The sequence below is a fragment of the Nilaparvata lugens genome, chromosome 9 (genome assembly GCF_014356525.2).
Source record: "Nilaparvata lugens isolate BPH chromosome 9, ASM1435652v1, whole genome shotgun sequence".
In the NCBI taxonomy this organism is placed as follows: domain Eukaryota; kingdom Metazoa; phylum Arthropoda; class Insecta; order Hemiptera; family Delphacidae; genus Nilaparvata; species Nilaparvata lugens.
The window spans coordinates 32,668,163-32,694,889 of NC_052512.1; the positions used below are offsets into that span (position 1 = coordinate 32,668,163).

The 26,727-nt window shown below is 36.1% G+C and overlaps 2 protein-coding genes across 2 annotated transcripts in view; one reads left to right on the forward strand and one right to left on the reverse strand.

The window, feature by feature from the left end:
- Positions 1-5,876: 5,876 nt before the first annotated feature.
- Positions 5,877-6,464, forward strand: LOC120352954. The gene has a single exon (XM_039435309.1). The coding sequence runs from the start codon at positions 5,877-5,879 to the stop codon at positions 6,462-6,464; it is 588 nt and encodes a 195-aa protein (XP_039291243.1).
- Positions 6,465-7,441: 977 nt separating this feature from the next.
- The window catches only part of LOC120352915 (proprotein convertase subtilisin/kexin type 5-like), a 35,677-nt gene continuing 16,391 nt past the window's right edge, over positions 7,442-26,727 (reverse strand). Inside the window, exons 2-3 of the mRNA XM_039435250.1 lie at positions 22,018-22,854; positions 7,442-7,712 (exon numbers count right to left, since the gene is read on the reverse strand). Of these exons, the coding sequence (XP_039291184.1) occupies positions 7,707-7,712; positions 22,018-22,230 (219 nt within the window). The 5' untranslated portion in view covers positions 22,231-22,854 and the 3' untranslated portion in view covers positions 7,442-7,706. The remainder of the gene's footprint in view (positions 7,713-22,017; positions 22,855-26,727) is intronic.

Genomic DNA, 26,727 nt, shown 5'->3' on the forward strand with positions numbered 1-26,727 from the left:
GAAAAAAGAAGTAGGATTCAAAATGGTGGTTCCAAAATGGCGGAAAAAATTTGGGTGCGACGGAAAACCTGTTTTTATCATTCGAAAAGGATCCCCAATCATACATATCTTCTAATTTCCCTTTTAAGAGAAATATTTTGTTGCTTCCTTACAACTGAAAGCATGAAAAATAATTGAAAACTTGACAAACTGAAAACTTGATGTAATCAAATATTGAAGAATTGAAATAGGTTTATAACCATCCTGGGTTAAGCAAGAATCATATGCAAATTTCAAGTTAATCAGTCCATTAGTTCAGACGTGATGAAGCGTCAAAAATAATTTTCCCATACTCAACACCTGTATACGTGTATAATCCAGTTCTTTCCTTTATTATTTAGTATAGAAAATAATAGATGAATGGATGATCATTGTTATTTCACTGAAAGATCAATAAAAATGGAAGAGAATGATATTTTTCTATGTAAATATCAATACCTTTATTCAAAGACATATTAACTACATGCGTTTTCATATTTCCGATACAGCATTGATGAACTGTAGACATTATTTATTTAGCACTTTGTGTCAAAAAGCTGTTCTAGCTGAAAAATTAATAATGCGTGCCACGTGTGGGCCTAAACATTGCTTCAGGAAAACGAAGTTTCAAAACTATGGGCCAGTTGCACGTACGTCTGTTAAATATGGACATTAACGCCGATAACACAAATCAGCGTTAGTTTTACGGATTCATTTCTGTTCCACAAAGAGTTAGTTTTTAATTCGGATTAAGTTTTCTGGTTAACTAACCAAGATTTTAACGGTTTCACATTCCGGCAACACTGTGATTTATCTGACAGTGATGTTATTGAAATTATCATTCTAAACAAATGGCAAAGAAGTGAGGTTATGTTATTGAAGCAGTGAATATTCATTACGCATACACCATAAAAATATTCTGTCTGTCGCCAGTGTCGTGGTATCTGCAAACGAAGAAGATCGAAAACTAACCTCAAAATTAGAGTCAATTTTGAATGCTAATATCAGCTGAATACTCTTTTCTATTTTATTAACAGATGAAATTCATTCATATATTCAGCTCATACTTTCAATTCTGTAGTTTTTCTACCAAAAACTAATTTAATCGGCGTTAGTTGGATTCAATACCCTGTGAATGGCCTGTTAAAATTTTTCTACGTCGATTCTGTGTTATCGCTTGAAATGTATTTCTTGTGCAACCAAAATGCATCAGTTAATCTCGATTGAAGTGTAGCATTTTATCGCGATTAAACGTTAACCGACTGGGGGGAATTTTTTCTTAACAGATGTTTTTGAGATAAATTTGATGCAGCTGTTTCATATTCACCATAATATTATTATAAAAAGTTTGTGAAAATGAAAACCTTTATTAATTATCAAATCAATACTCTCATTATATTATTTAAAATGAAAATATTATCATTATATTAGAATATTTATCAATCATCAGAACAATTTTATCGAGGTTAAGTGGTATCAGGTAGAAAACAATAATAGAAACAGATGTTCCTTTGTTAATTTTGACCATATGATTTGGTGATTTTTTTTATTTAATCGTATGTACTATTAATGAAGTTTGAACATTAATTCTGAAAAATCTAGAAGGAAAATTGAAATTTGGGCTTCCAGGTGCACGAGATTGATATTTTTAGAATATATGTTCAGAATTTGGAGATCTAAATCATTCCCGTTTTTACGGTATGCAATCCACAAGTTAACATGTTTTGATGCGAACAAACGAACAAACGAACACACGAACAAACGAACAAACGAACACACGAACAAACACAACCCTACTCTCTTTTATTATATAGATTATAGATTGCAATTGAAATCATTTATTGGATATTGAATTTTCATGTACTTTTTCATGGCCATATCGTATAATTCTCATTATTTGTATTACAAAATACAGTATAATACAGTAACTGCCACAAGTCCACATTATTCCATTATTTCAAGTCCAGCAAATTTATTGCTACAAGTCCCATCTCTGTGAAAATCTTTGGGAGCTCCGGCCCATATATGCAAAGTTTGATTTTAGATTTCCAATTATCAGGCTTCAGATACAAATCAAACGAAAACTTTCAAGTGAGAAATATTGAGAACAAAAATCTCTACAATTAATGTCCAGTAAGGTTTTCACCTAAAATTGAAAATAAGTTCGAAATTCAAGAAAATGTGATTATTCAAATGCGAACTTCCTCTCTATGAGAGAGGCCACTGTTCATTCTATTAAATGATTCACTGGGAGAGATAGCAGAATTTATCTTGTCAGCTGATCAATATTTTTAATTATATTTACGAAAACTCGACTCTTACGCTGGAAACAAACGAGTACAATGGAAATTTTCATAACGGCAAGGAGTGTGCCATACTAGATTTTTACTTTCGTTGCCACAATATTACCATAGGTAGGTAAAGTATTGCTTTCCGAAAAAAGTAAGGTACCTCAATTTCTAAATTTCTATATGTTTCAAGGTCCCCTGAGTCCAAAAAATTGGTTTTTGGCTATTAGTCTGTATGTGTGTGTATGAGTGTATGTGCGTCTGTGTACACGATATCTCATCTCCCAATCAACGTAATGACTTGGAATTTGGAACTTGAGGTCCTTCCCCTATAAGGATCCGACACGAACTATTTCGATCAAATGCAATTTAAGATGGCGGCTGAAATGGCGAATATGTTGTCAAAATCAGGGTTTTTCGCGATTTTCTCGAAAACGGCTCCAACGATTTTGATCAAATTTATACCTAGAGTAGTCACTGATAAGCTCTATCAACTGCCACAAGTCCCATATCTGTAAAAAATTCAGGAGCTCCGCCCTATCTATGAGAAATTCGATTCTAGATTCCCAATTATCAGGCTTCAGATACAATTCAAACAGAAAAAATCGAATTGAAGAGATTAAGCATGAAAATCTCTACAATTAATGTTTTGTAGCATTTTCACCTAAAATCGAAAATGAGCTCGAATTTCGAGAAAATGTGATTATTCAATTGCAAGCTGTTGGCAACTGTTGTTTCTATTAAATCATTCACTATGAAGAGATAGCAGACCACGTGTGTCTCCAGCGTTATCGTCCTGTCACCAGCTGGCTCAGATCTTTGAATAGTAGACTTGAGACGATGCGCGTGAACACTAGCGTCAGGTGATCAATTTTCTTAACGGCAAGGAAAGTTGTGTGAGTGCGCCACACCAGATTTTTCACTCTTACTATTAATTATTTCTAACGCTAGAACGTAAGTTGAATTCTGTTTTGTTGAACACATAAAGAAATCCGAATCTGAATCTCTCTCTTCATCTATCTTTCTCTCACACACTTTGTATCGTCGTTTCATTAGTCTCTATTAGCTCCTCAGCTCTTTTAAAAGTTGCCTCAGGCTAATCATCGCAACAGAGCCATCCGAAATGCTAACAGTAAACACTAATTCTCTTTCTCTCCGAAATCATTCTAATTTTCACCAAAGGGGAATAAGTTTTGAGAAAATTGAAGGTCGCAAAGGAGAGATGATGATGGTGAGGGAAGGAGAGAAAAGAGAGATGATGATGAGTAAAGGAGGAAAAGGATGATGAGAGAAGGTCAGTTGCAGAAACGTTCTCAAATAGAGCTTTGATGGAATGGTGGAGGGAGTGAGTGGGAAGATTGGGGAGCGTTAGATTAGAGATTAGGAGACAAAGACGAAATTCCTGATGAGAAATTAAAAACTAGGTCAAAAGAGACGAGTGCTGTCTTTGCCAGCTCCGTTCGGATTTGTATGTCTAGATCAGAAAGTTTCGAAAATTTGCACTCTAGTAGTTTGTCTAAAATTTTTAAGCTCCACCGTTTACTAATAGAAGAAGGAGAAGAAGAAGAAGAAGAAGAAGAAGAAGAAGAAGAAGAAGAAGAAGAAGAAGAAAAAGGAGAAGAAGAAGAAGAAGAAGTAGAAGAAGAAGGAGATGATGAAGGAGATGATGAAGAAGAAGAAGAAGAAAAGAAAAGAAGAAGAAAGAAGAAAAAGAAGAGAAGAAGAGAAGAAGAAGAAGAAGAAGAAGAAGAAGAGAAGAAGAAGAAGAAGAAGAAGAAGAAGAAGAAAAAGAAGAGAAGAAGAAGAAGAAGAAGAGAAGAAGAAGAAGAAGAAAGAAGAAGAGAAGAAGAGAAGAAGAAGAAGAAGAAGAAGAAGAAGGAAGAAGAAGAAGAAGAAGAAGAAGAAGAAGAAGAAGAAGAAGAAGAAGAAGAAGAAGAAGAAGGAGAATGATTAGCTGAACGACAATCGGTTGAAAGTCTGTTGTTTCTTCCCGCATTGAAAGAAAATGAGGTTTTCAAATATGTTCATAACTCAGGAGACAACTTTCTCAGACATGATTCGCCTATCATTGGCTCAATCTCCACTTATTCACTCTACTATCTACTTAACTCACTTCTAAATTAATTCTCCAATTAACTCCAGCTCAATATTAAATGCATTTATTGCATACGATAATTTCGGTAATTGATTCTGAAAAAAAAATTATTGAATACTGGCAGGTAACTCGTGCTTCGTAAGGGTATAATTGAAAACCTGACGAGCTGGAAACTGGATCTACTGAAATCTTGAAGAATCTGAAATAGGCTTATAGCCATCCTCGGTTAATTAGGAATCTATATGCAAAATTTCAAGTTAATCATTCCAGTAGTTCAGACGTGATGATGCGTCATTCGTGAATTTCCTATCCCGTACTATAAGCCAAAACCCTCAATTATTACGACGTATACAGAGTGGGTGAAAAGTCCGAGAACGGCTTAATATCTCATACACAAGAGTTATTTGACGGTGGGTGTCGTAGGGGATCCTACTAGAAATGAAAATTCTACTTTACTATGAGTTCAAAAATCTGGTCCGCCATCTTGAATCAGAAAAGACAATTCCAAAAAGATGGATCCACTGCAATTAATCTGGATTGGGAATAACCCAGATTTTTTGCAACCGGCACTAAGTACCTGATCAAATTATTACAAAAGTCAACAGCTGAGTCATAATTTTGACAAAGTCCCACACACATGAACTCGCTTACTCACTTCCATCACAAACAGACGACGAAATAATTAATATCAGCTGTTTTTCCAAGGACGGATAATAATTATCATTTTAATGTCCTGCAGCGAGTTTTCCCAGGGATGAGACCTAGTGCAATCGAATTCTTATATTATAAACCTACTATGTTCTGAATTCCGTAAGGATCGTTAGAGCCGTTTTCGAGATCCGGTGAAAAAAAAACATTTAAAAATCGAGAGGTTAGGCAGAGCATTCTGCCGTGATAAGTTGAGTCTTGTTACGCTCCGTGTTTTTTCGGTTGTCACTGAGTTTTTGAAAGCATTTTTGTGAGTTTGAACAGTGCATTGTGTAGAGCTAGACTTGATCTCTCAGATGAAACGACTGGATCCTTGAAAAGTGGTGAATATTGATATGAATTTATAGTTTTAAAGTTATTTTAAGGTTAAATTGATGAACAGTTTCATTCTATTTACTGGGCTGCTAATCGGATCTGCTTATCTCATCGAAGTTAGACAATAATTTCTTTCGAGTTTCTTAGCTAGCGGAGTCGGAAAGTTCTTTTCCTTCATCTTTATCAATTCTCTCTCGCTCCTCTCTTCCCATCGTTATCAGTAATTCTAAATGCATCTGTGAAAGCTTTTTCTACTATTCTTCTGTCTTCTCATCGTGGCTTATCACAGTTCAGTAAATATTGTATATACCTATATTCTTTCTCACTGAACAACGTTGTTCGCGATGAACGAAGCTATTATGCTATAGGACTTGATACAGGAAGTCTTTAGTCGGATTACACTGAAAGATTGTTTTGCTTACTTATAGCATCACAATAACATCCACGTTAAAATGGCTGTTGATATTGAAACTATGGAAGCTATGTTCGAAAAATTCAAAACAGAAATCAACACTAGTACGGAGAACATTATCAAGAAAGAAATAAGTGCGCTCAATATCCCTTCAATCATAGCTGAGCAGAATAGTAAAATTGAGGTACTGGGCAAAGAAAATGAAGAATTGAAACGAGAGCTACAAAAGCAGAGTGCGTTGATTGAGAATATGAGAAGAGAAAATAATCTTATATTCTTTGGTGTCGATGAGGCAGATGGTGAAAAATCTACACAATTGATGGATAAAACTTTGGATATTTGTAATAAAGCTCTGAAGGTTGAACTAAAGGCGGGTGACATTAATTTGGTGAGGAGGATTGGCAGGAAAAAAGATAAGGGTGTGCGTCCGGTTATGTTATCCCTAGTATCTGTAATCAAGAAGAATAGTATTATGCAGGAATGTACAAAGTTGAAAGGCTCCAAAATATTCCTGACACATGATTTGGATTGGCAGAGACAGAAGATATTGAGGGAGGTAGGAGGTGAGCTTAGGGATTCAAAGAAGAATGTGAAAGTGAGGAGGGGAGTGCTAGAAATTGATGGATGATTTATCACGTATAAAGAAGTTGAGAGTGAATATATAGAAAAGAAACAGTCAAGAGATGATGAAGACCACGAAGGCGAGGAGAGGCAGGATCGGGAGGAAAATCTGAAAAACGCAGAAGAGAGGCTGAAGGGCAAAACGCAGGAAAAGGAAAATTGAGGCAAGGGAAAGCATCAGATATCAGCTCGTTTTTTCGTTCCTCAGGGGGCAACAAAAGAAATAATTAGTAAAGCCTATCAACAAAACTGTTGTTCAGAACAAATCAATCTGAACGACAAGCTAACTCTGAATGTAGTTGCATTTAATGTGGCTGGAATACAGAATAAATTGAATGATGAAGATTTCTTCAACTTCCTTCAGAACTCCTGATGATTAACCTGGATAAGTCCAAAATCGTCATCTTCAGAAACGGTGGAAGGCAGGGGAGGCTTGAAAAGTGGTGTTTTGAGGAGAGGCCAATAGAGGTTGTTAACTCGTATAAGTATCTGGGAGTAAGATTGTCCACAAAGCTATCATTAACAGATCATTTTAGAGAAAAATCACTCTCAGCAAAGATGGCTATGAATCACTTCAATGAATAGAATAGAATAGAATAGAATAGAATAGAACTTTATTTACACTTCACAGCAGAAAATGAACATAATACAAGACCATTTTTCTTTTGTAACTTTTTAACAAAATACACAAATATTCTGTACTGAATATAATATTAAATCATTATTTTCTTCTGTAATCTATCTTTCCTGTAGCCTATTGAAGGTAAAATAATAGTTCTTTAGGCTTAGCCGTAGCCGTCAGCCGGGTTGATAGGTTTCCTTCATTATAAACAAATTACCAATATTAAATATTCTCACGCCATTTTTTTCGCCCTTATTCTTCGTAGCACTTCGTACCTTTTAAACAGCACTGAACGTTTATTTTCGAAACAAATCAATACATGAAAATGCGTCAATGTGGCTGGACTAGTTCAATGATCACTTCAATGATATCCTCCTCAATGATGGGATACCATTCAAATCAAAGCTACAAATCTTCGATGCAGTAGGAAGGTCTGTGATTTCTTACGCAGCACAGGTGTGGGGAGGAAGAATCTATGATGTGGTTGAAAGTATCCAGCGTTTCTTCCTTAAGAAGGTATTTTGTCTCCCATCATACACCCCGAATCAGGCTTTGCTTCTGGAGACTGGAGTCTGTCCAATCTTCCAGCATACAATAAGGCTACACCTTCAGTTTGTAAAGCGATGTTTAAATCTGCATGAAGGAATATATACATTCATTACAAAATAAGAAATTATAATAACATTCATACAGAAATGTTCTATCTAATAACAGTAAATTGAGGATAATTCCCAGAGGAATGCAAAAATCTCCCTCAGAAAGGCCCAGTTGCACGAAAGCCGGTTTAATTTCAATCCTTTCAAACTTCACATTAACCAAATCATAGAAGACCATTTCAAAAAGATGTATCTACTGGGATCAATCAGGATTGGGAAAACTTGGCTTTTTTGCACCGGCACTAAGTACCTGATAGAATGATTACAAAAGTTCAACAGCTGAGTCATAATTTTGACACAGTCCCACACACATGAACTCCTCACTCACTTCCATAATTATTATCAGCTGTTTTTCCAAGGATGGATAATAATTATCCTTTTGATGTCCTCAGCGAGTTTTCCCAGGGATAAGACCAAGTGCAATCGAATCTTTATAATATAAACCTACTATGTTCTGAAATTCGTGAGAATCGTTAGAGCCGTTCTCAAGATCCAGTGAAATACAAACATCTAATCATTATCGTATAAACATATGAACAGATGCTGCTCGTTTAATAGTATAGGATGGATTGATCCAATTGATCCATCTATTTACTTGGAGTATCAATATTCAATTTATCAATCCGATACCACATTTTTTCATTCATCTTCTTTAACTATACTCTCAATTTCATCATGATTATTCACCTTCCACATTCTATAATTTACAAACCTGAATGCTAACTGATTGAGCACTAATATGTTAGCCTGCAGTCATACGATCTGTTCACGTGATTCGGTTACATGTGACAATTGTAGCCTGGACACTCACGACATATCACTGATGCCCCGTTTGAAGTCATTAACACACACTCGACTCAGAGATAGGAGGACATCGAACGAGACTGAGAAACGGCAGTTGGACGTCAAACGAGGCTGAGAGACGGCAACTCAACGGCAGTTGGACGTCAAACGAGGCTGAGAGACGGCAACTCTGTAGATTCGCTAACTGATATTTGATGGTTCCCCCCACCCACTCATACATCCTTTATGCTAATCAGTCAGTTTGACATTGGCAAGTCCCTCACCCCTCTCCCCACCAATCACTTCTTACCCACAATTCAAAATCATCTGGCTGATCATAGGATTCGTCCCTCTCACTAATGTGCCATCATCCATTGTATTGTTCACTACTTGACATTTTGCTGAGTTGAGCGAAATAGCCCTAAGGCTGTTATATGGTTCAATTTGTATGGTGAAACTGCTGGAGAGTGATCGAAGAGGGAGAATGATAATGTTATATTACAAGTAACCCCTACACATATATCCCATACTATTAAACGAGCAATTTCTGTATTGATTTATTTGGATATATGGTTATATGGGTGTATGGGAATATGGGTATGCATTTATGTTCACCGGATCTCGAAAACGGCTCCAACGATTCTTACAGAATTCAGAACATAGAAGGTTTATGATATAAAAATTCGATTGCACAAGGTCTCATCCCTGGGGAAACTCGCTGAAGGACAAAAAAGGATAATAATTATTCATCCCTGGAGAAACAGCTGATAATTTCGTCGTCGGTCGATAATTAAAGTGAGTGAGCGAGTGCATGTGTGTGAGACTGAGGAAAAATTACGTCTGTCGAAAATGAAAGTGAGTGAGCGAGTGTATATGTATGTGACTCTAAGGAAAAATTATAACTCAGCTGTTGAACTATTGCAATCATTCAATCAGTTACCTAGTGCCGGTTTCACAACAGCCTGTTATTAACCCTGATTAATTCCAGGAGAACCAATCAGAAAAACCGTCTTTTTGCAATGGTCTTCACTGATTTGGTTCACCTGAAATTAATCAGGATTAAAAATGTGCAACCGGGCCTTTGTGAGGGAGATTTTTGCATCTCACTGAGAATCAATCTCCATCCATAGTGTTTAGTGAATTTCTGAACTAGTGCTTTAAATAGTGAAGTGAGCCGAACTGTCAAGGCATACTGAATGCACTCGAATCAAGAGACTTTTTCATTTAGGTTAAGTTTTATCAGTTTCATCCCCATTTTCCCCGTCATGTGTCGTTCTGAGGTCGGTTCACGATTGGTCTGCTGCTTCCATGATGCCTCTTACTGACACGTCAGCTCGCTCGCCCTCAAGTAGGTATGATTATTTCAATAATAGTAATAATGACGCAGGTATGTTTCTAGCAAATAAGCTCCACTCTTTCAAAAAACTTTTCAAGGCTGCTCACCTTAACGTAAAATCCCTCAGTTGCCACATTGATGAACTCAGAGCAATCTTCCGTTTTCAGGACTTCAATATAATCGGAATTTCCGAATCATTTTTGAAGCCTAGTATTTCATCAAATTTTGTTGCATTGCCTGGATATAATCTTTTCCGGAATGATAGATTAAATAAAGCTTGTGGGGGTGTAGCAATTTATGTGAAAGATGGTATCAAAACAAAAGTTTTAATCACATCTAAACAAGAGTATTGTTCCAGACCAGAGTTTATGCTACTTGAATTATCCTTATCTAGTAATGATAAATTACTCGTTGGTATCTGTTATCGCCCACCAAAAATAGGTCATTTCACAGATTTCGAAAATGCCTTGCTTTCACTTATGCCTTGTTATAACCGTATACTAGTTATGGGGGATATGAACACCGACTTGAACATGACGAATCGTAACTTTGACTACTTTCAACTGACTACTATTTTCCAATGCCTAAACATGACTATTTTACCCCTCGATCCAACTCATCATACTAATGAATCAGACACACTCATTGACCTTCTCATTGTTAGTGATCCCAATGAGGTTGTTCAAGCAGGCCAAATCTCAGTCCCAGCTATTTCTAGACATGATTTGATCTACTGTGTACTTTCCCATAAGATACCCAAGCCAGAACAGAAAATTATCACTTATAGAGACTTCAAAAACTTTGATGAAGCCGCCTTCCTGACTGATGTGGCTCAGACTCCATGGCATCAAATTGAAGCATTACCCTCAGTTGATGACATGGTCAAGACTTTCGAGAATTGGACTTTGACTTTGTATGACAAACATGCACCTTATGTGACAAGGAGGATTAATAGAAAACGACGAGTACCGTGGATGACTGAAGACATACTTAAGATGATGGGACGTAGAGACAAAGCACATAGAAAATTTAAAAAGACATTTGACTTGGACAGTTTGATAGAGTATAGGAGCCTTAGAAATAGGGTGAAACAGGAATTACGGAACTCAAAGATTAGGTACTTGAATTCGTTTATGACAAACAATAGACAAGACTCTAAATCACTTCAGCAGGGAATAAAAGAATTCGGGCTTGGCAAACAGAAATCGAATCCACAAATTGACTTACCATTGAATAATATAAATGACCATTTCGTTTCACACTCTAACCAACGCGACGAAGTTGTCATTGCTAATCATATAGATGATCTTGAAGAGCAGGTTACAAACTTAGATTTACCAATCACTGATCAATTCCATTTCCATCCAATCTCAGAAGAAGACACTTTCAGAGCAATTCAACGTATTCATAGTAATGCTACGGGTGTAGACAAAATTCCTATTAAATTTATCAAGAAGATGTTATTTGCTGTTTTACCAACCATTACATACATTTTCAACAAGTCACTTGAAGAAGGCATTTTCCCTGAGAACTGGAAGTTTGCTCTGGTTCACCCTCTAAATAAAGTTCCATCACCCAATAAAGTTGAGGATTTTAGACCAATCAGTATTTTACCTGCATTGTCCAAAGTGCTAGAAAGACTCATTCATGCTCAAGTTGTAAAATTTCTAGACAACAATAGTAAGCTTCATAACTTTCAATCAGGCTTTAGAAAATTCCATTCAACTGAGACAGCTCTGCTTCGTGTCACTGATGATATAAGGTTAGCTATGGACCAAAGAAAATGCACCATCCTCACCCTATTTGATTTTTCTAAAGCATTCGATACTGTTGATCATACAGTCCTTCTGAATAAGCTGGCTATTCTTGGTTTCAGTCACAACTCGTTAGTTTGGTTTAAATCCTATCTATTAGGTAGGAAACAATGTGTATCTGTCGGTGACAAAAAGTCAACTTGGAAAAACGTTATGCATGGAGTACCACAAGGTTCAATTTTAGGCCCTCTCCTCTTCACTTTGTATGCTAATGACCTTTCTTCCATTATCAAATTCTCCAGTTTCCATACTTATGCAGACGACCTTCAAATCTATTTAGGCTGTCCCATAACAAAAATTAATGAAACAGTTGGAATAATGAATCAGGATATCAATTCGATAGTGGAATGGACAAAGAAAAATGGCCTTAAGCTTAATCCCATCAAAACACAACCCATTATAATTGGATATTCTCGTCTTATAAACACTATTGACCTTGAATCGATTCACAAAATTAGTGTAGAGGGCATTATTATGAATAATACTCTTGACTGGTCAGAACAAGTGAACAAAACTTGTAAAAAAGGATTCTCAGCCATGCATGCATTGAAGAAAATGCACGATATCCTCCCTAGAAACATTCAATTATCATTGGTTCTATCACTCATCTTCCCACATTTAATGTATTGTAATTCTGTTCTTAACGATATGCAAGTCACTCTGAATGATAAACTACAGCGTTGCCAAAATTATTGTCTACGTTTCGTCTACTCTCTCCAACGCCATGATCATATCACCCCAGCCCACATTGCTAGTTCAACATTGAAGCTTCCCGATCAGAGGCTTTTTCGAATAGTCGAGCTTGTTAGAGATATCTTGAAATACGTTAATCCGAACTATTTTAAAGATGATTTCAAATTTGTCTCTGAAGGTAGGAGGATAGATGCTTCACATACTAGAACCGGAGAAAGTACTTTAAGGATACCCAATCATCGAACTACTATTTTCACAAAATCCTTCTTAGTCAGTGCCTGTCGTGCATGGAATACACTTCCTGTTTCTATCAGGTCTATCGAGAGCCGAGCGAGCTTCAACCTGACTTTAAAAAAACATATTTTGGAACAAATGACTGAAACTGTCCGGCCCTAGAACGATCGATCACATGACAACCATCCCTCACCCATTCCACCAATATAAACCTTTAAACCATTTCATAGAACGAATTGTATATATATATATATATATATAAACTCATGTTATTTCAATTATCCACTGCATAATGCTGTATATTACTGTAATTTGATAACCCTGATCTACTTTCAGCCTACTTCATTTTATTAATCAATTATTTGATCTTATCTACCTATATAATTATTTTACTCCATCAATTTTCTGTTTTTTTTCTCTTCAATATTTATATTGATTAAAACTTTTACAATATTTCCATTAATAAATAAATCCTTAGTTTAAATAACGAAATTAACGTTTTGGTAGAGAGTTAGTGGGGAGGATATTTTTAATATTCTTCCCAAAGAATGGACATTGATATGTCCAAAGCTCCGCCAATTTATGTAGATGCATAACAATATGATTATTATCTATAGTTATTATATCACAAATTGCTTTTTCATATCATATACAGTTCAATAGTTATTTTCCTAGTCTATATTATGTAAATTCATCTATAATTTTGCTGTATTGTAAGCTATTGTATATAAGTGTATAAGCCAGTATATATTGTAATCTACATAAATAAAGTACTCAATCAATCAATCAATCAATCAATCCATTGTGATTAGATAGAACCTTTCTGTATAAACTATAAATATATCATAATTTCTTCTCCCGTGATAAATTTCCTATGCTTTAGTGCTCCAGAGCAAAGCTCGGATCCCCAATATTTACCATATTTGAGCGAGAAACATTCAAAAGAGTTCTGTTACATAGAATCAATTAACCTATCTCCTTTGAGACATGATTAGTTTGAGGTATTGAATCTCGGAAAATACTCAAAACTGGTTGTCTAAAAAGTAATATTCGTAAGGCTTCTACTGGTGGGGAGTCCCTGACGGAAGTTCTACCTCGCCTCAATATAATCACTCCTAAGCCGTCAATAGGTTTTACGAATGTTATACTTCAGCCAGGACCGACAGTTTAACATGCCAATTCGATAACACTGGAGTGACCTGGTCAAAAACGTTTGGTGTTGAGCGGGTTTGAACCGGGAAACTCTAGGCTGCTACGCAAGCACTCTATCCACTAGACCACGAATCACTCAACTGGTTGTCTCGAAGTAAATAAATGGAAGGATACTGGTGATTTCAGGTAGCCCTATTCAAATGTTTGGAGCTATGATGCACTCTTAATTATTGTGAGTCATAATTTTCCGTTGTCATATTCAACTTTGTGAAATTGAATTGGCTTTTCACTCCGTGGTTAATTTTTTTTATCAAGGATTCAAAGACATAAAAATGATCATTCTACTGCAAAATTTAATCTTTTCATATTTCTCACCTATTTATGTGTATGATTCTATTGCTCTCTACTAGTTTATCAAAAGCTCTTCAAGTTTGTTTTTGTTATTTTCAGGTTAGCAGCTCTATATGCTATTTGATAGCAGAGGCAGCCGGAAGCTGCCTTGGGGTGTGGTTCACAATATTCCACATCATTTCTCAGGGTAGACTCTGTAATCAATAATCAATAATAAGTCGTCAATATTTCTGAATTGATGATGATCCTTGATATTTTTCATAAGTATAATCAAGTCCTTCGAGGAGATTGTGAAAAACTTGGAGAAAAAGCATGAGAGTGAAGAAAAACGTGCGAATTCAGGATAATATTGTAAAGTAGCTGATGTGTCTTGTCAGCTCGTGCATTCAACAAGTTGGAATGAATAATAAGTCGTCAATATGCTTGAATTGTGGTAGATCCTTGATATTTCTGATGAGTATAATCGAGTCCTTCAAGGAGATTGTGAAAAACTTGGAGAGAGAGCTTGAAAAGGAATAAAATCGCGCGAATTCAGGTGAAGGACGGGTATTGACGATGTAATGGATGGATAATATGTCGTCAATATTCTTGAATTCAGAGTGATCTTTGATATTTTTGATGAGTATAACCGATTCCTTCAAGGAGATAGTTGAGAACTTTGAGAGAGAGCTTCAAAAGGAAGAAAAACGTGAGAATTCAGGTAGAGAACGGGTATTGACGGTTCAATTAATGAATAATAAGTCGTCAATATCCTTGAATTGAGAGTGATCCTTGATAGTTTTGATGAGTATAAGCGATTCCTCCAAGGAGATTGTGAAAAACCTGGAAAGAGCTTGCATAGAAAGAAAAACGTGCCAATTCAGGATAATTCTAAAGTAACTGATGTGTTTTGTCAGGTCGTGCATTCAACAAGTTGGAATAAATAATAAATCGTCAATATCCTTGAATCAAGGACGATGATCCTTGATATTTTTGATAAGTATAGCCGATTCCTGCAAGGAGATTGTGAAACACTTGGAGAGAGAGCTTGAAGAGGAAGAAAAACGTGCGAATTCGGGCAATGATAAGTCGTCAATATGCATGGATTAAGGATGATAGTTGAATCCTTGATAAGAATAAACGAGTCCTTCAAGGAGATTGTTGAAAACTTGGAGAGACGGAGCTTGAAGAGGGAGGAGAACGTGTAAATTCAGTATAATTCCAAAATATATGATCTCGAATTTTTCAAAATGAATTACAACAGCCTCTTAACTGATGTGTTTTGTCAGGTCGTGCATTTAACAATTTACAATGAATAATAAGTCGCCAATATCCTTGAATTGAGGAAGATCCTTGATTTTACTGATAAGTATAATCGAGTCCTTCAAGGAGATTGTAGAAAACTTGGAGAGAGAGCTTGGAGGGGAAGAAAAACGTGCGAATTCAGGATAATTGTAAAGTAACCGATGTGTTTTGTCAGCTCGTGCATTAAATGACGTGAGCTTTGTTAGGGGTGCACACATGATTGTGCTTTGATAACGTTGTTTGTTGGAACTAATTAGACTAAGTGCAAAAGTTGAGAGACGGAAGATGGGAGACAAATTGGTGATGACACTAAGCGAGTGGAGGGGGAAACTGGAGTGGGATGTTCATCAGATGTGTCTCCGAAGGTGAGCTATGGTGAGTATGGATCACAGGTTCCCTTTTCATTTCCATACTCCTGTATCTTGTTATTGAACTTCCTGTTATTTCCGTTCATACCATACTTGTTTCTTATCTCCTCCATTTTCTCCTTCCTGTACTTTTTCTTCTACTCCTCCTCTTCGTCATCCTACTACTCCTACAGGGTGTAGGAGTCATCCTTTCTACTCCTTATCCTCTTCCTGTCTTCTTCCTTTTTTCTCCTCCTTCTTCTTCTCATTCTCCTTCTCCTTCTTCTTCTTCTTCTTCTCCTTCTTCTTCTTCTTCTTCTTCTTCTTCTTCTTCTTCTTCTTCTTCTCTTCTTCTTCTTCATCTTCTTCTTCTTCTTCTTCTCCATCACCTTCTCCTTCTCCCCCTACTCCTCCTCCTCCTACTCATGATTCTCCTCCTCCACCTCTCTCACACTATCCTCTTCTTCCTACTTGTCGGAAACAAACCAATTTTGCTGAGGTGGAGGCAAACTACTATAATGAGATTTGAATTATTATTCTGGTGATATTTTAATATGATTATGTTCGTCAATGTCGAGACATTTCGAGCAGAAAACGTGAAATTTTCGAAATGCTAGAAACTTTCTTGTTTCAAAAGATGAGTAGGTGGTGAAAGCGAGAAAGTTTCTCAGAAAAAATTCAAATTATTTTTCAAATTGTCAATCTTACCCGGAAGAGCGTATTTTGGCTTCTCAGGAGTTCCAAAGTCAAGGATAGCGGCTGAATGGTGTGCCACCATATGCTATCAATAGCTGGGATCAACAAAAACAAAATACAGAAACATTGAAAATTCAGCAACTGCAAGCCACATGATTATGGATAGTGGAAATGGCAACCTAGCCTCGAATAATCCAAGCAGTGTTTCATTACAGCCTTTCTAGAGGCAATCAGCTGCTTGAGTTTGAAATAATTTAGTCAAATATCTTGTAAATTGCCATCCTTCAGCAAACAATTTTTTGTCATACTTACTCAATTGCAGCTGTTTTCCATGCATTAAATCAAACCGGTAAACAGCTGTTTGCAGAAGTAGGAAACATGTGATTTTCATTACAGCATACTATACTGTAAAGAGATCATATGTTCTCTTTACAGTCGAGTATGTTAGGACTCTACGGAGTCCTAATAGCATCTGACTAATTAATATATTAACTCAAATAATTAAAGAACTCATTTGAGGAGTTTCAAGTTATAAGAACTCATCTGAAATCTTATAATTTAGGCCTTTATATTTTATTTGAGCTCAAAGGGTCTGTCTGTTATAAACTAGGCGCTACGGGCTAGGTCATGATTATAGAATGCAGTAGCTCGAGCAGCAGCAGGTAATTATGGTTTCTGTTTCTCAGTAATATTATTCTTTCTCAGATAAGTATGACAAAAAATATTGTACGTAACTTGTACAGTAACGTATTTACCGTATTCGTATGATAATTCTGCCCACAGAACACAATGCATATCATGCAGCCGCTCTTCTAACTTTTAAATTCATTGGAGACCAAAATACGATCTTCCGACTACTTTTTCCAATTGGAAGAATAATCTCAATTATTTCTGAGGAACTTTCTCGCTTTCAACACCTACTTATCTTCTGAAACAAAATAGTTTCTAGCATGTCGAAAATTTCATGTTTTCTGCTCGAAATGTCTCGACATTGACGAAAATAATCATTAATTGAAAAACAACTATGAGTCAGATAAAAATTATCCAGACACCAACAGAAAGGGGACATTCTCCCCGTTAATTTGATATGAAATTATCACGCATTACGATGCCTCATGATTCTGAGAGAAGTGATATCCAAAGAAAAACAAATCTTCGCGATGTTTTCAATTTTATCATAAAAATCAAATTTCCTTTTAATCCTTTAAACCTGAAGCTTTTCTAGTACTACTAGGATTTCGGGGATGATATTCTACATCCAATTCTGACGTTGAATTGGAAATTTGAGAAAGTTGCAATTTTACACGATTTGGCAACCCTGTAATTTAATAAGTCTCAACTTATTTCATTACACAAACTATGATGCAATCGAATTTTTACTTTCCCTGCCCTATTACCATAGGTAAGGAAAGTATTGCTTTCCGAAAAAAATTAAGGTACCCCAATTTCTAAATTTCTATACGTTCCAAGGTCCTCTGAATCCAATAAAGTGGTTTTTGGGTATTGGTCTGTATGAGTGTATGTACGTCAGTGTACACGATATCTCATCTCCCAATCAACGGAATGACTTGAAATATGAAACTCAAGGTCCTTCCCCTATAAGGATCCGACACGAACAATTTCGATCAAATGCAATTCAAGATGGCGGCTGAAATGGAGAAAATGTTGTCAAATACAGGGTTTTTCGCGATTTTCTCGAAAACGGCACTAACGATTTTGATTGAATTTATACCTAGAATAGTCATTGATGAGCTCTATCAACTGTTACCAGTCTCATATCTGTAAAATTTTCAGGAGCTCCGCCCCATCCATGCAAAGTTTGATTTCAGGTCCCCAATTATCAGGCTTCAGATACAATTTAAACAAAAACTTTGGAGTGGCAAAGATTGAGCATGAGAATCTCTACAATTAATGTTCACTAACATTTCCACCTAAAATTGGAAATAAGCTGAAAATTCGAGAAAATGTGATTATCCAATTGCAAACTGTTGGCAACTGTTGATTCTATTAAATCATTCACTATGAAGAGATAGCAGACCTCGTATGTCTCCAGCGTTATTGTCCTGTCACCAGCTTGCTTGGATCTTTGAATATAGTAGATTTGAGATGTGCGTGAACACTAGCGTCAGGTGATAAAGTTTCATAACGGCAAGGAAAGTTGTGTGAGTGCGCCACACCTGATTTTTATATCATGAACCTACTACGTTCCAAATTTCGTGAAATTCGTTGAAGCCGTTTTCGAGATCCGTTGGACATGTATAACCAGATATAAAAATAACCAAATAAATATAAGAAAATATACTGAAATTGCTCGCTTAATATAATAGGATAGATAGATAATCCACGTAATGCTCAGAGCAAACATCATTAATTTGTGGTAGAATACGATCACACGGGAGAAATGATGTGGGAAAAGAGACATAACTCTTGACATTCCAAATGAAATGGCATCCATCACACTTCAAACAAGGCAGCTGACAGAAATATTCGACAGCAAATCATTCAACCGCAATATGGCATAGGAAATCCGGTCTTTGCGGTCGGAATTTATAGGTGCTCAGTGCTTTTCGTAAATACTCGCATCCCTGATGACTATACCTGACTGGAGTCTCGAATTCCACCGCTGGTTGTGGGTGGGGGATGAAGTTGGGGAAGGGTGTCACAACCACAGTGAGGGCATAAACCAAATCATTCTCTTAACATACATCGCGTCACGTGAATTTTTCATGTGCATTCCTCTCAAACCACGTGAATGTGATCCTGGCGAGGAATTGTAAATTATTGGGTTTGCTGTCGGTGGCTTCCCATGGCATTTTCCAACAAATCTGACACCACTCATCACAGATGGCTCGACACTGAGTGCAAATATTTGACCACATTATGATATGAAATTATTATTTCTATCAGTGAATAAGTTCAGCATAGCAGCAGGAGTGGGCTACATTAATTATATATCTACATGAATGGATTGAGATAAATATTAGGAACCATTCAGTGTGATTATTGTTTTATTAACTCAACGAAAATTGAACTCAAACTTTTTACAGTAGAAACATATAACCTATTTTTAGACATATTATCCATTATCTAAATTTGGGAATAGAATAAGTGCATTATACATCAATTGCATGCAATCCTATCATATTAAGCGAGCAATTTCTGTATTTATATATTTTCATATCTAGTTATTTATGTTCAACGGATCTCAAAAACGGCTCCAACGATTCTCACGAAATTCAGAACATAGTAGGTTTATGATATAAGAATTCGATTGCACTAGGTCTCATGGTTTTCGAGATCCGTTGAACATAAATAAACATAATTATAACCAGATATACAGGAATTGCTCGTCTAATATAATAGGATATCTTAAGTATGTGAAATATGTTCCTATTTCAGTGATAATGATGTGACATATTTCTTCTTTGATTGGTTTTAGAACATCTTAATCAAATAATCCACTTTGTGAAAATAATTAAGGACTGGAAATTTTGTGAACTGAACAACTACAAGACTTAACTTATTTTGTACTAAGTGTAACCTCATCTAAATGTTGGAGAGGAATAGCACAAGGTCACCTTATTTTTTCTCTCCCTATCATTTTTATGATTCACTTATTGTATCAATCAAAGAATAATATATATTGAATAAAAAATAATAATATTGAATAGTCTAAGGCCAAGCCTGTTGTTCCTTCCCAATCATATTCGTATGATTGAAAGTGATTTTATCCAAGAATAAATAAATAAATAATGAAGGGAATAATTCATCAAATACTGAGATACCTACAATAACAGTATACCTAATAATATTTTTCCATTGCGGATGATGCTCTATCATTAGCTTTTTACTTGAGCGTGAGTGAATAGTGCAAATGAGATGATCAAGCGTTCATTCCTACCGACAGGATTCAAGCCTACGACCGAACCGCGGTGTTGCAACGCTGAATGTACAGTCCGGGTCTTGTAGCTTTGCCTATCGGCGGAGGGCAACTGGACTACAATACTACCCGTCCAAAAACATCCAACATTTTTCAAAACGTACCTTTCCATAAGCAAAAGATGCTCTTATGTATCTTCACAAAAGCAACATGTTACATCCGGAAAGATACGAAAGAAGCTTCAATGTATCTTTCCATTAGCAACATATGCTCTTTTGTATCTTCACAAAAGCAACGTGTTGCATCCGGAAATATACACAAGGACCTTTCCGTAAGCAACAGATGTTCTTTTGTATCTTCACAAAAGCAATGTGTTGCATCCGGAAAGATACACAAGGAGCTAGGTCTTCACAGCACAACACAGCTTATCAGCTGACATTCTTCACAAAAGCAACGTGTTGCATCCGGAAAGATACACAAGGATCTACGTCTTCACAGCACAACACAGGCTGGTTGCTTGGCTGAATCGGACTAGGCGCTGAGACAGCAAATAATAGCAGCGTTGGTGGGAATGCGAGCGGCCGCAGTAACATCTTCCACCCAGCAATGGTCGGCGTAGTTCACTACACTACCTCCTGTTTACGGAGGTAGTGCGTAGTTCCGCCTAGCGGACAGACGAAAGATCAAACCAGTAGGTTATTTGATCCCTCCAGCCAGGCTCAGCCAAGCAGTCGAGACAATAGAACAATGGAGTGGTGGTCTTAATCGCGTTCATCAGCAGTTTTCTTTCTCACGATTATTTTGATTTTTGTGTGTCAATAATAACTCCAGTCACCAGTAAACAGTCACCCAGAAACGTGGTGTACTACCATATTAATGACTTTTCATGATGATTTTTAATTATTTGAAAACATTGTTGACATTCTGAGCCTTTAGGCTAAATTTGGGGTCGCTGAGAACGAATCTGCAACCAGAATTTCTCTATCCTGCAATGGGGCCGAAACACTTCCTAGCTAGACACCCATCTCGAATGACAACAACGCCAAGCTGTGAGAAACCATCCTGCACTGCGGCGCTAGGTTAACAGCTGACATTCGTTCAACATGCTCTTTCCATTGTTGGTGTTACGATGCAACTCTCTCTTTCATGAAGAATCTCAAAGGAGCTTCCTCCATCTAGGGATCTAGGGTTTCTGAAGCCTGATGTTTTTGCAAAGCCGTGAATATTACCCTGCTAACCATACCTTGCCTATTTGCCGTTTCAAAGTCCTGAAAGCAAAGTTTTCTTTGTGTAGGGAGCATCCTCCATCTTGAGATCTAGGGTTTCTGAAGCCTGGTGTTTTTGCAAAGCCGTGAATATTACCCTGCGAACCATACCTTGCCTATTTGCCGTTTCAAAGTCCTGAAATCAAAGTTTTCTTTGTGTCGGGAGCATCCTCCATCTGGGGATCAAGGGTTTCTGAAGCCTGATGTTTTTGCAAAGCCTTGCATATCACCCCGCGAACCATACCTTGCTTATCTGTCTTTTCAAAGATAAGGGATGCGTACTGTACTATGTATTGTGTACACCTCAAAGCTGTGAGAGGAATGATATCTTGCAGTTATCAATTTGTAGATTATTTGAGATCTCCTATTCAGAAAAAGGCATAGGTAAATACAGAATTATCATTAATCAGTATCAATTTGATGATAATATAATAAAACCATCCTCACCTGTCCAATATTGCGGAATCCATGTTTCGCTGCTATAGAGTTGGCAACCTGCTCGCCAGCTGGTATGTGAACAGCAAACTGGTTCATATAGATGACCGGTTTTCGTTTGAAGGTCACTTCACTATTTGCCATCACTAGTTGCGTTGCAAACACAAGCAACACCATGCAACGCGTTGCTCCACTCATTGATACACTAGCACTGCACAAACCCATTGTTACACTGATTACTTTCAACAAACTAATGATACAAAGTGAAGATACGTATCATCTTAAGCTGAATAAATATGTTTCAACCCCTATATTTCTCTGTAACAGCTATTTTTCAATTGTTCCCGAGTTCCATTCATAGGATGATGATTTCAATTATTGTATTGTTACACTATAATTTTTACAGTATGACAAAGTAGATAGATATGAAATGGCTAGATTTGGAAATGCACAAGTTAAAAATTGGAGAATAGATAAGAAATGGCTAGATTTGAAAATGCACAAAGTTGAAAATTGAAGAATATGGTAGGTTGTGTTCCTTTTTGTATGTAATTTGATCGCTTAATGATTTTCTAGCTTCTTTTAATTGCTGGATATGTAAAAGTATCTATTCACACTGAATATTCTTTACAAATATCTTAATATAAAACTGCAGATACTTCCAATGAGCTCCATGATTGATTATATGTATCAATGATCAGAGCTTGACTCTTCGGTATAATAGTTTTGGAAAATATTTCATTTCTCTTGCATGACGAACTACTTCTAGAGAGCACAAATTTGATCGATGGTTTCTGATGCTTCGACTCAGTTTTTGAATTTCAGGTTGTGTCTCCTTGGCCCAAAAACCTGCAACAGTAAATTTAAAATTGAAATGGAAAAGTTCAGAAGATCTGATACTGATACATTTTTGATTTCATGATCTGGGTGTCAACTTTTTCTGTGCTATGGGTAGATTATTATTGAATCCTCAATAATGTATCCTTGTGGATGTGATAATTATACTCCATTATATTATTGCATAGTTATGGGGTTGATTATCATCAAATCCTCAAGAATGTATCCTTGTGGATGTGTGATGATTACTCCATTATGATATTCTACGTTAGTTTTCCTTTCCTGTTGAATCTCATCTTTCTCCAATCTCTTCGTTAATTCTCAATTTCATGTTATTTTTTTATGGATTTTCATATTTTTCCAATCTCTTTGAATCGATTCATAGAAGTCAAATAGAATATGTGTCATGGGAATTTAACCCTTTATAGAAAAATAGCACAGCTGTCAGTGTGCTATTATATTTGAACGTGGATATCAAGATATATGTTTGTGAGTTCAAATAGAAACAATATAAAAACTTTCAGTACCCTTTTATTGAAAACTTTAAAATATTTTAACAACTTGCTTCGACCATGGGTCATTTTCAAGTTAAAATATTTCCATAAAGGGTTAATTCCCATGACACATATTCTATTCGACTTGTATGAATCAATACAAAGAGATTGGAAAAATATGAAATCTACAAAAAATAACATGTAATTGGAAATTAACGTAGATTAACAAAGGGATTGGAGGAAGATGAAAATCCACAGGAAAGAAAAACTAACATGGAATATCATGATGGAGTATAATTACCTATCACATCTACAAGGATACATTCTTGAGGATTCAATAATAATCAACCCAAGAACTATGCAATAATATAATGTAATATAATTATCACATCCAGAAGGATACATTGTAGAGGATTCTAGAATGATTCACATCCTTGTGGATGTGATAATTATACTCCATTATAATATTGCATAGAAAATAGAAAGAAAAATGAAAATCTCAGCACCCTTTTTGAATTATTCTATCACAACATGTTTCAACATTGATGTAATTTTCAAGTGATATGGAGTAAATAAATAAATACTGCTGGAAGATTCTTATTTTTGATCATATGTTAGTGTATTCATATGATTTTATGAACTAGGACTGTGAATTTTGGATTCAAATTTAAATGATTCTATCAAAAATGGGGCTATTAGTGTCTAATTGGATTAAGTTTGTTATTTTATCTCTGTTTGATTTTGCCGCTATATCATTTCTTATAGAATCATGCAAATTTGAATCCAGAATTTACTGGATTTCATAAAATCATATGACTACACTAACATTATATGATCAAACATAAGAATCTTCCAGCAATATTTATTTATTTACTACATATCACTTGAAAATGGCATCAATGATGAAACATGTTGTGATGAAATAAATTCAAAAAGGGTACTGAGATTTTCATTTTTCTTTCTATTTTCTATGCAATAACATAATGGAAAATGGAAACACTTCATTCACAAGGGCTACTTTTTGAATAAATGAAATAATATAGAATTTTATAGCACCCTTTATTTTTTAGAAACTTTAAAATAGCTTACCAACTAGTTTCGGTGATATCACACCATCGTCAGTAGGTTATAGAATAAAATAAAAATTATTTATTATTATTTTTATATTATTTTATAACCTGACGATGGTGTGATATCACCGAAACTAGTTGTTGAACTATTTTACAGTTTTTTTTTTTAAAATAAAGGGTGCTATAAGATTTTATATTGTTTCATTAATGGAGTATAACTATCACATCCACAAGGATACATTCTTGAGGATTCAATAATAATCAACCCTATAAATAAGAGAGTGTAAGAGGATCACTTCCATTCTAAACTGAGATTTTTATTTTTCTTTCTATTTTCTATGCAATAATGTAATGGAGTATAATTATCACATCCACAAGGATTCTTGAGTGAATCAATAATAACTATGAGAATTTAAGAGAATCACTTCCGTTCTAAACTTGCAATTCATTGTTATTTAGTGAGTTGTACGTACAGCTTACGGGCCTGATCTCCTTCCTTCCTCTCCGACCGTAGTCCTACAATTCCCGCTTAGTTCTATTCAATTTGCAATCATATCGTTTATACCGTTAGGTGGCAGGGTAGAGGGAGAAGGGTAACATGAGCTCATGGGTTTTCCCTCTAATGGGATGCGATTTGGTTCGGTTTTGAGGGGATTTTGTAATAATGTGGTGGCGTTGGTACAGAGCGGGAAGGAGTAATCGGTGAGAGTTTGGGGATGTGGGAAAGGGTTCGGGCAGCATCTCTGCCTCAAACCACATCAGAATAAGGGCACTCCAAAGGGAATGGGTGGCTCCGCTATGAACTCTCTGTGGAAAAACGGCGCTGGTAGTCGGAAAATCAGAATTGCAGCCACAATAAACTTCAGTTTTATGACAGCCAGCTTAAACGTATGCGGTTTCATGTCGGTTATACCTACACAAGCATGTACCCTTGCATATATATATCCAACACGTGTACACATGTATATATCCAGCCACCGACCTGATTCAAGCATCCTAGCTCTAACAAGCATCCTAGCTAGGAAATGAGAATTGTAATTGATCTTTTAGTGTTCCGTTTATTGTTATTGCCATCATTCTATAAGATTACTGCATATTATGGATTCCATCTAATTTGTTTCGATATGGCTTTAAAGGCGATTTCACTTGGAATATTGTTCTATATTGTGGTTTGTTTGAAGAGTATATTAACTTATTCTTTAGTTACTTGAGAGTTATGTTCATCAAAATTGGGATTGGACAGTTTATGATGTAATATCGGGGCACCGAGCTTCGCTCGTTATTTTTATTTATTTATTCATTGATAAACAGAACATAATATTCTTAATTCTCTTTAATGATCATGTTTATATTTCACAGCTGGCTATATGTCATCTTATGAATTTCGAGGATGCGATATTCTGATTTTCCACATACTCACTCACTCACTTTTTTACTATCCACAGCGCTGTTTCAGCCAAGGATGAATTATCCCTTTAATGTCGTTCAGCGAGTTTCCCCAAGGATGAGACCTAGTGCAATCGAATTTTTATAATATCATAAACTTACTATGTTCAAAAATTCGTGAAAATCGTTAGAACTGTTTTCGAGATCCGTTGAACATGAATAATCATATATGAATATTGTGGAGCGTGATTTTACTCGCCTCACATATGTAGAGAGATTTGCCAAATCATGTAGTGCTGTATCCAAATGCCTCACGTTGGGCCGGCAAATCATGTGGTGCGTTTTTTAACGGCTTCACACATGTAGGTGAATCTTGTACTGAGTCAATGGTGTAGAGGCTATAAATTTTGCAATGGCGTGTGAGTACGCTGAGTGAACACCAGACTGATTGACTCACTACAAGACTCAATACAATTGTCGGAATCGCGGGAGGCCTAAACGCTCGCTCACCCTTGATTCTTCTAATGACAGATTGTATAATGATGAATTTTTATAAGTAGTGTAGCGGACGCTAAACACTGAATACGGATACCTTAAAATTATTACCTGTGAAGAATGAGCATACAAAATCATACAGGTCGAGCAAAAATCCCGATGTAGCTAATTTACGGGACTGCGTCTCTAATAAGTTCTGAAGGATTAAAATACGGTATTTGAACCAAATATCGTTCAGAATATATTTCGAGAACAGAGTCTTGTCGGGTTTTAAGCTCTATTGTAGGAATTTATATGATCTATGGCTGCCACTGCTGTACAATTGATGCATTCGTTCCTAAGTCGAGGTAGGTAACAGATAAAGCTGATGTATGAGCAGGTAAGGACAAAGAATAATATCTCGATCTGACCCCACTCGCTACATCCACTTAGACCTGTTC

What these genes read in the sequence shown, in the direction of transcription:
- LOC120352954 (XM_039435309.1), top strand. Translation starts at nt 5,877, where the DNA reads ATGGCTGTTGATATTGAAACTATGGAAGCTATGTTCGAAAAATTCAAA.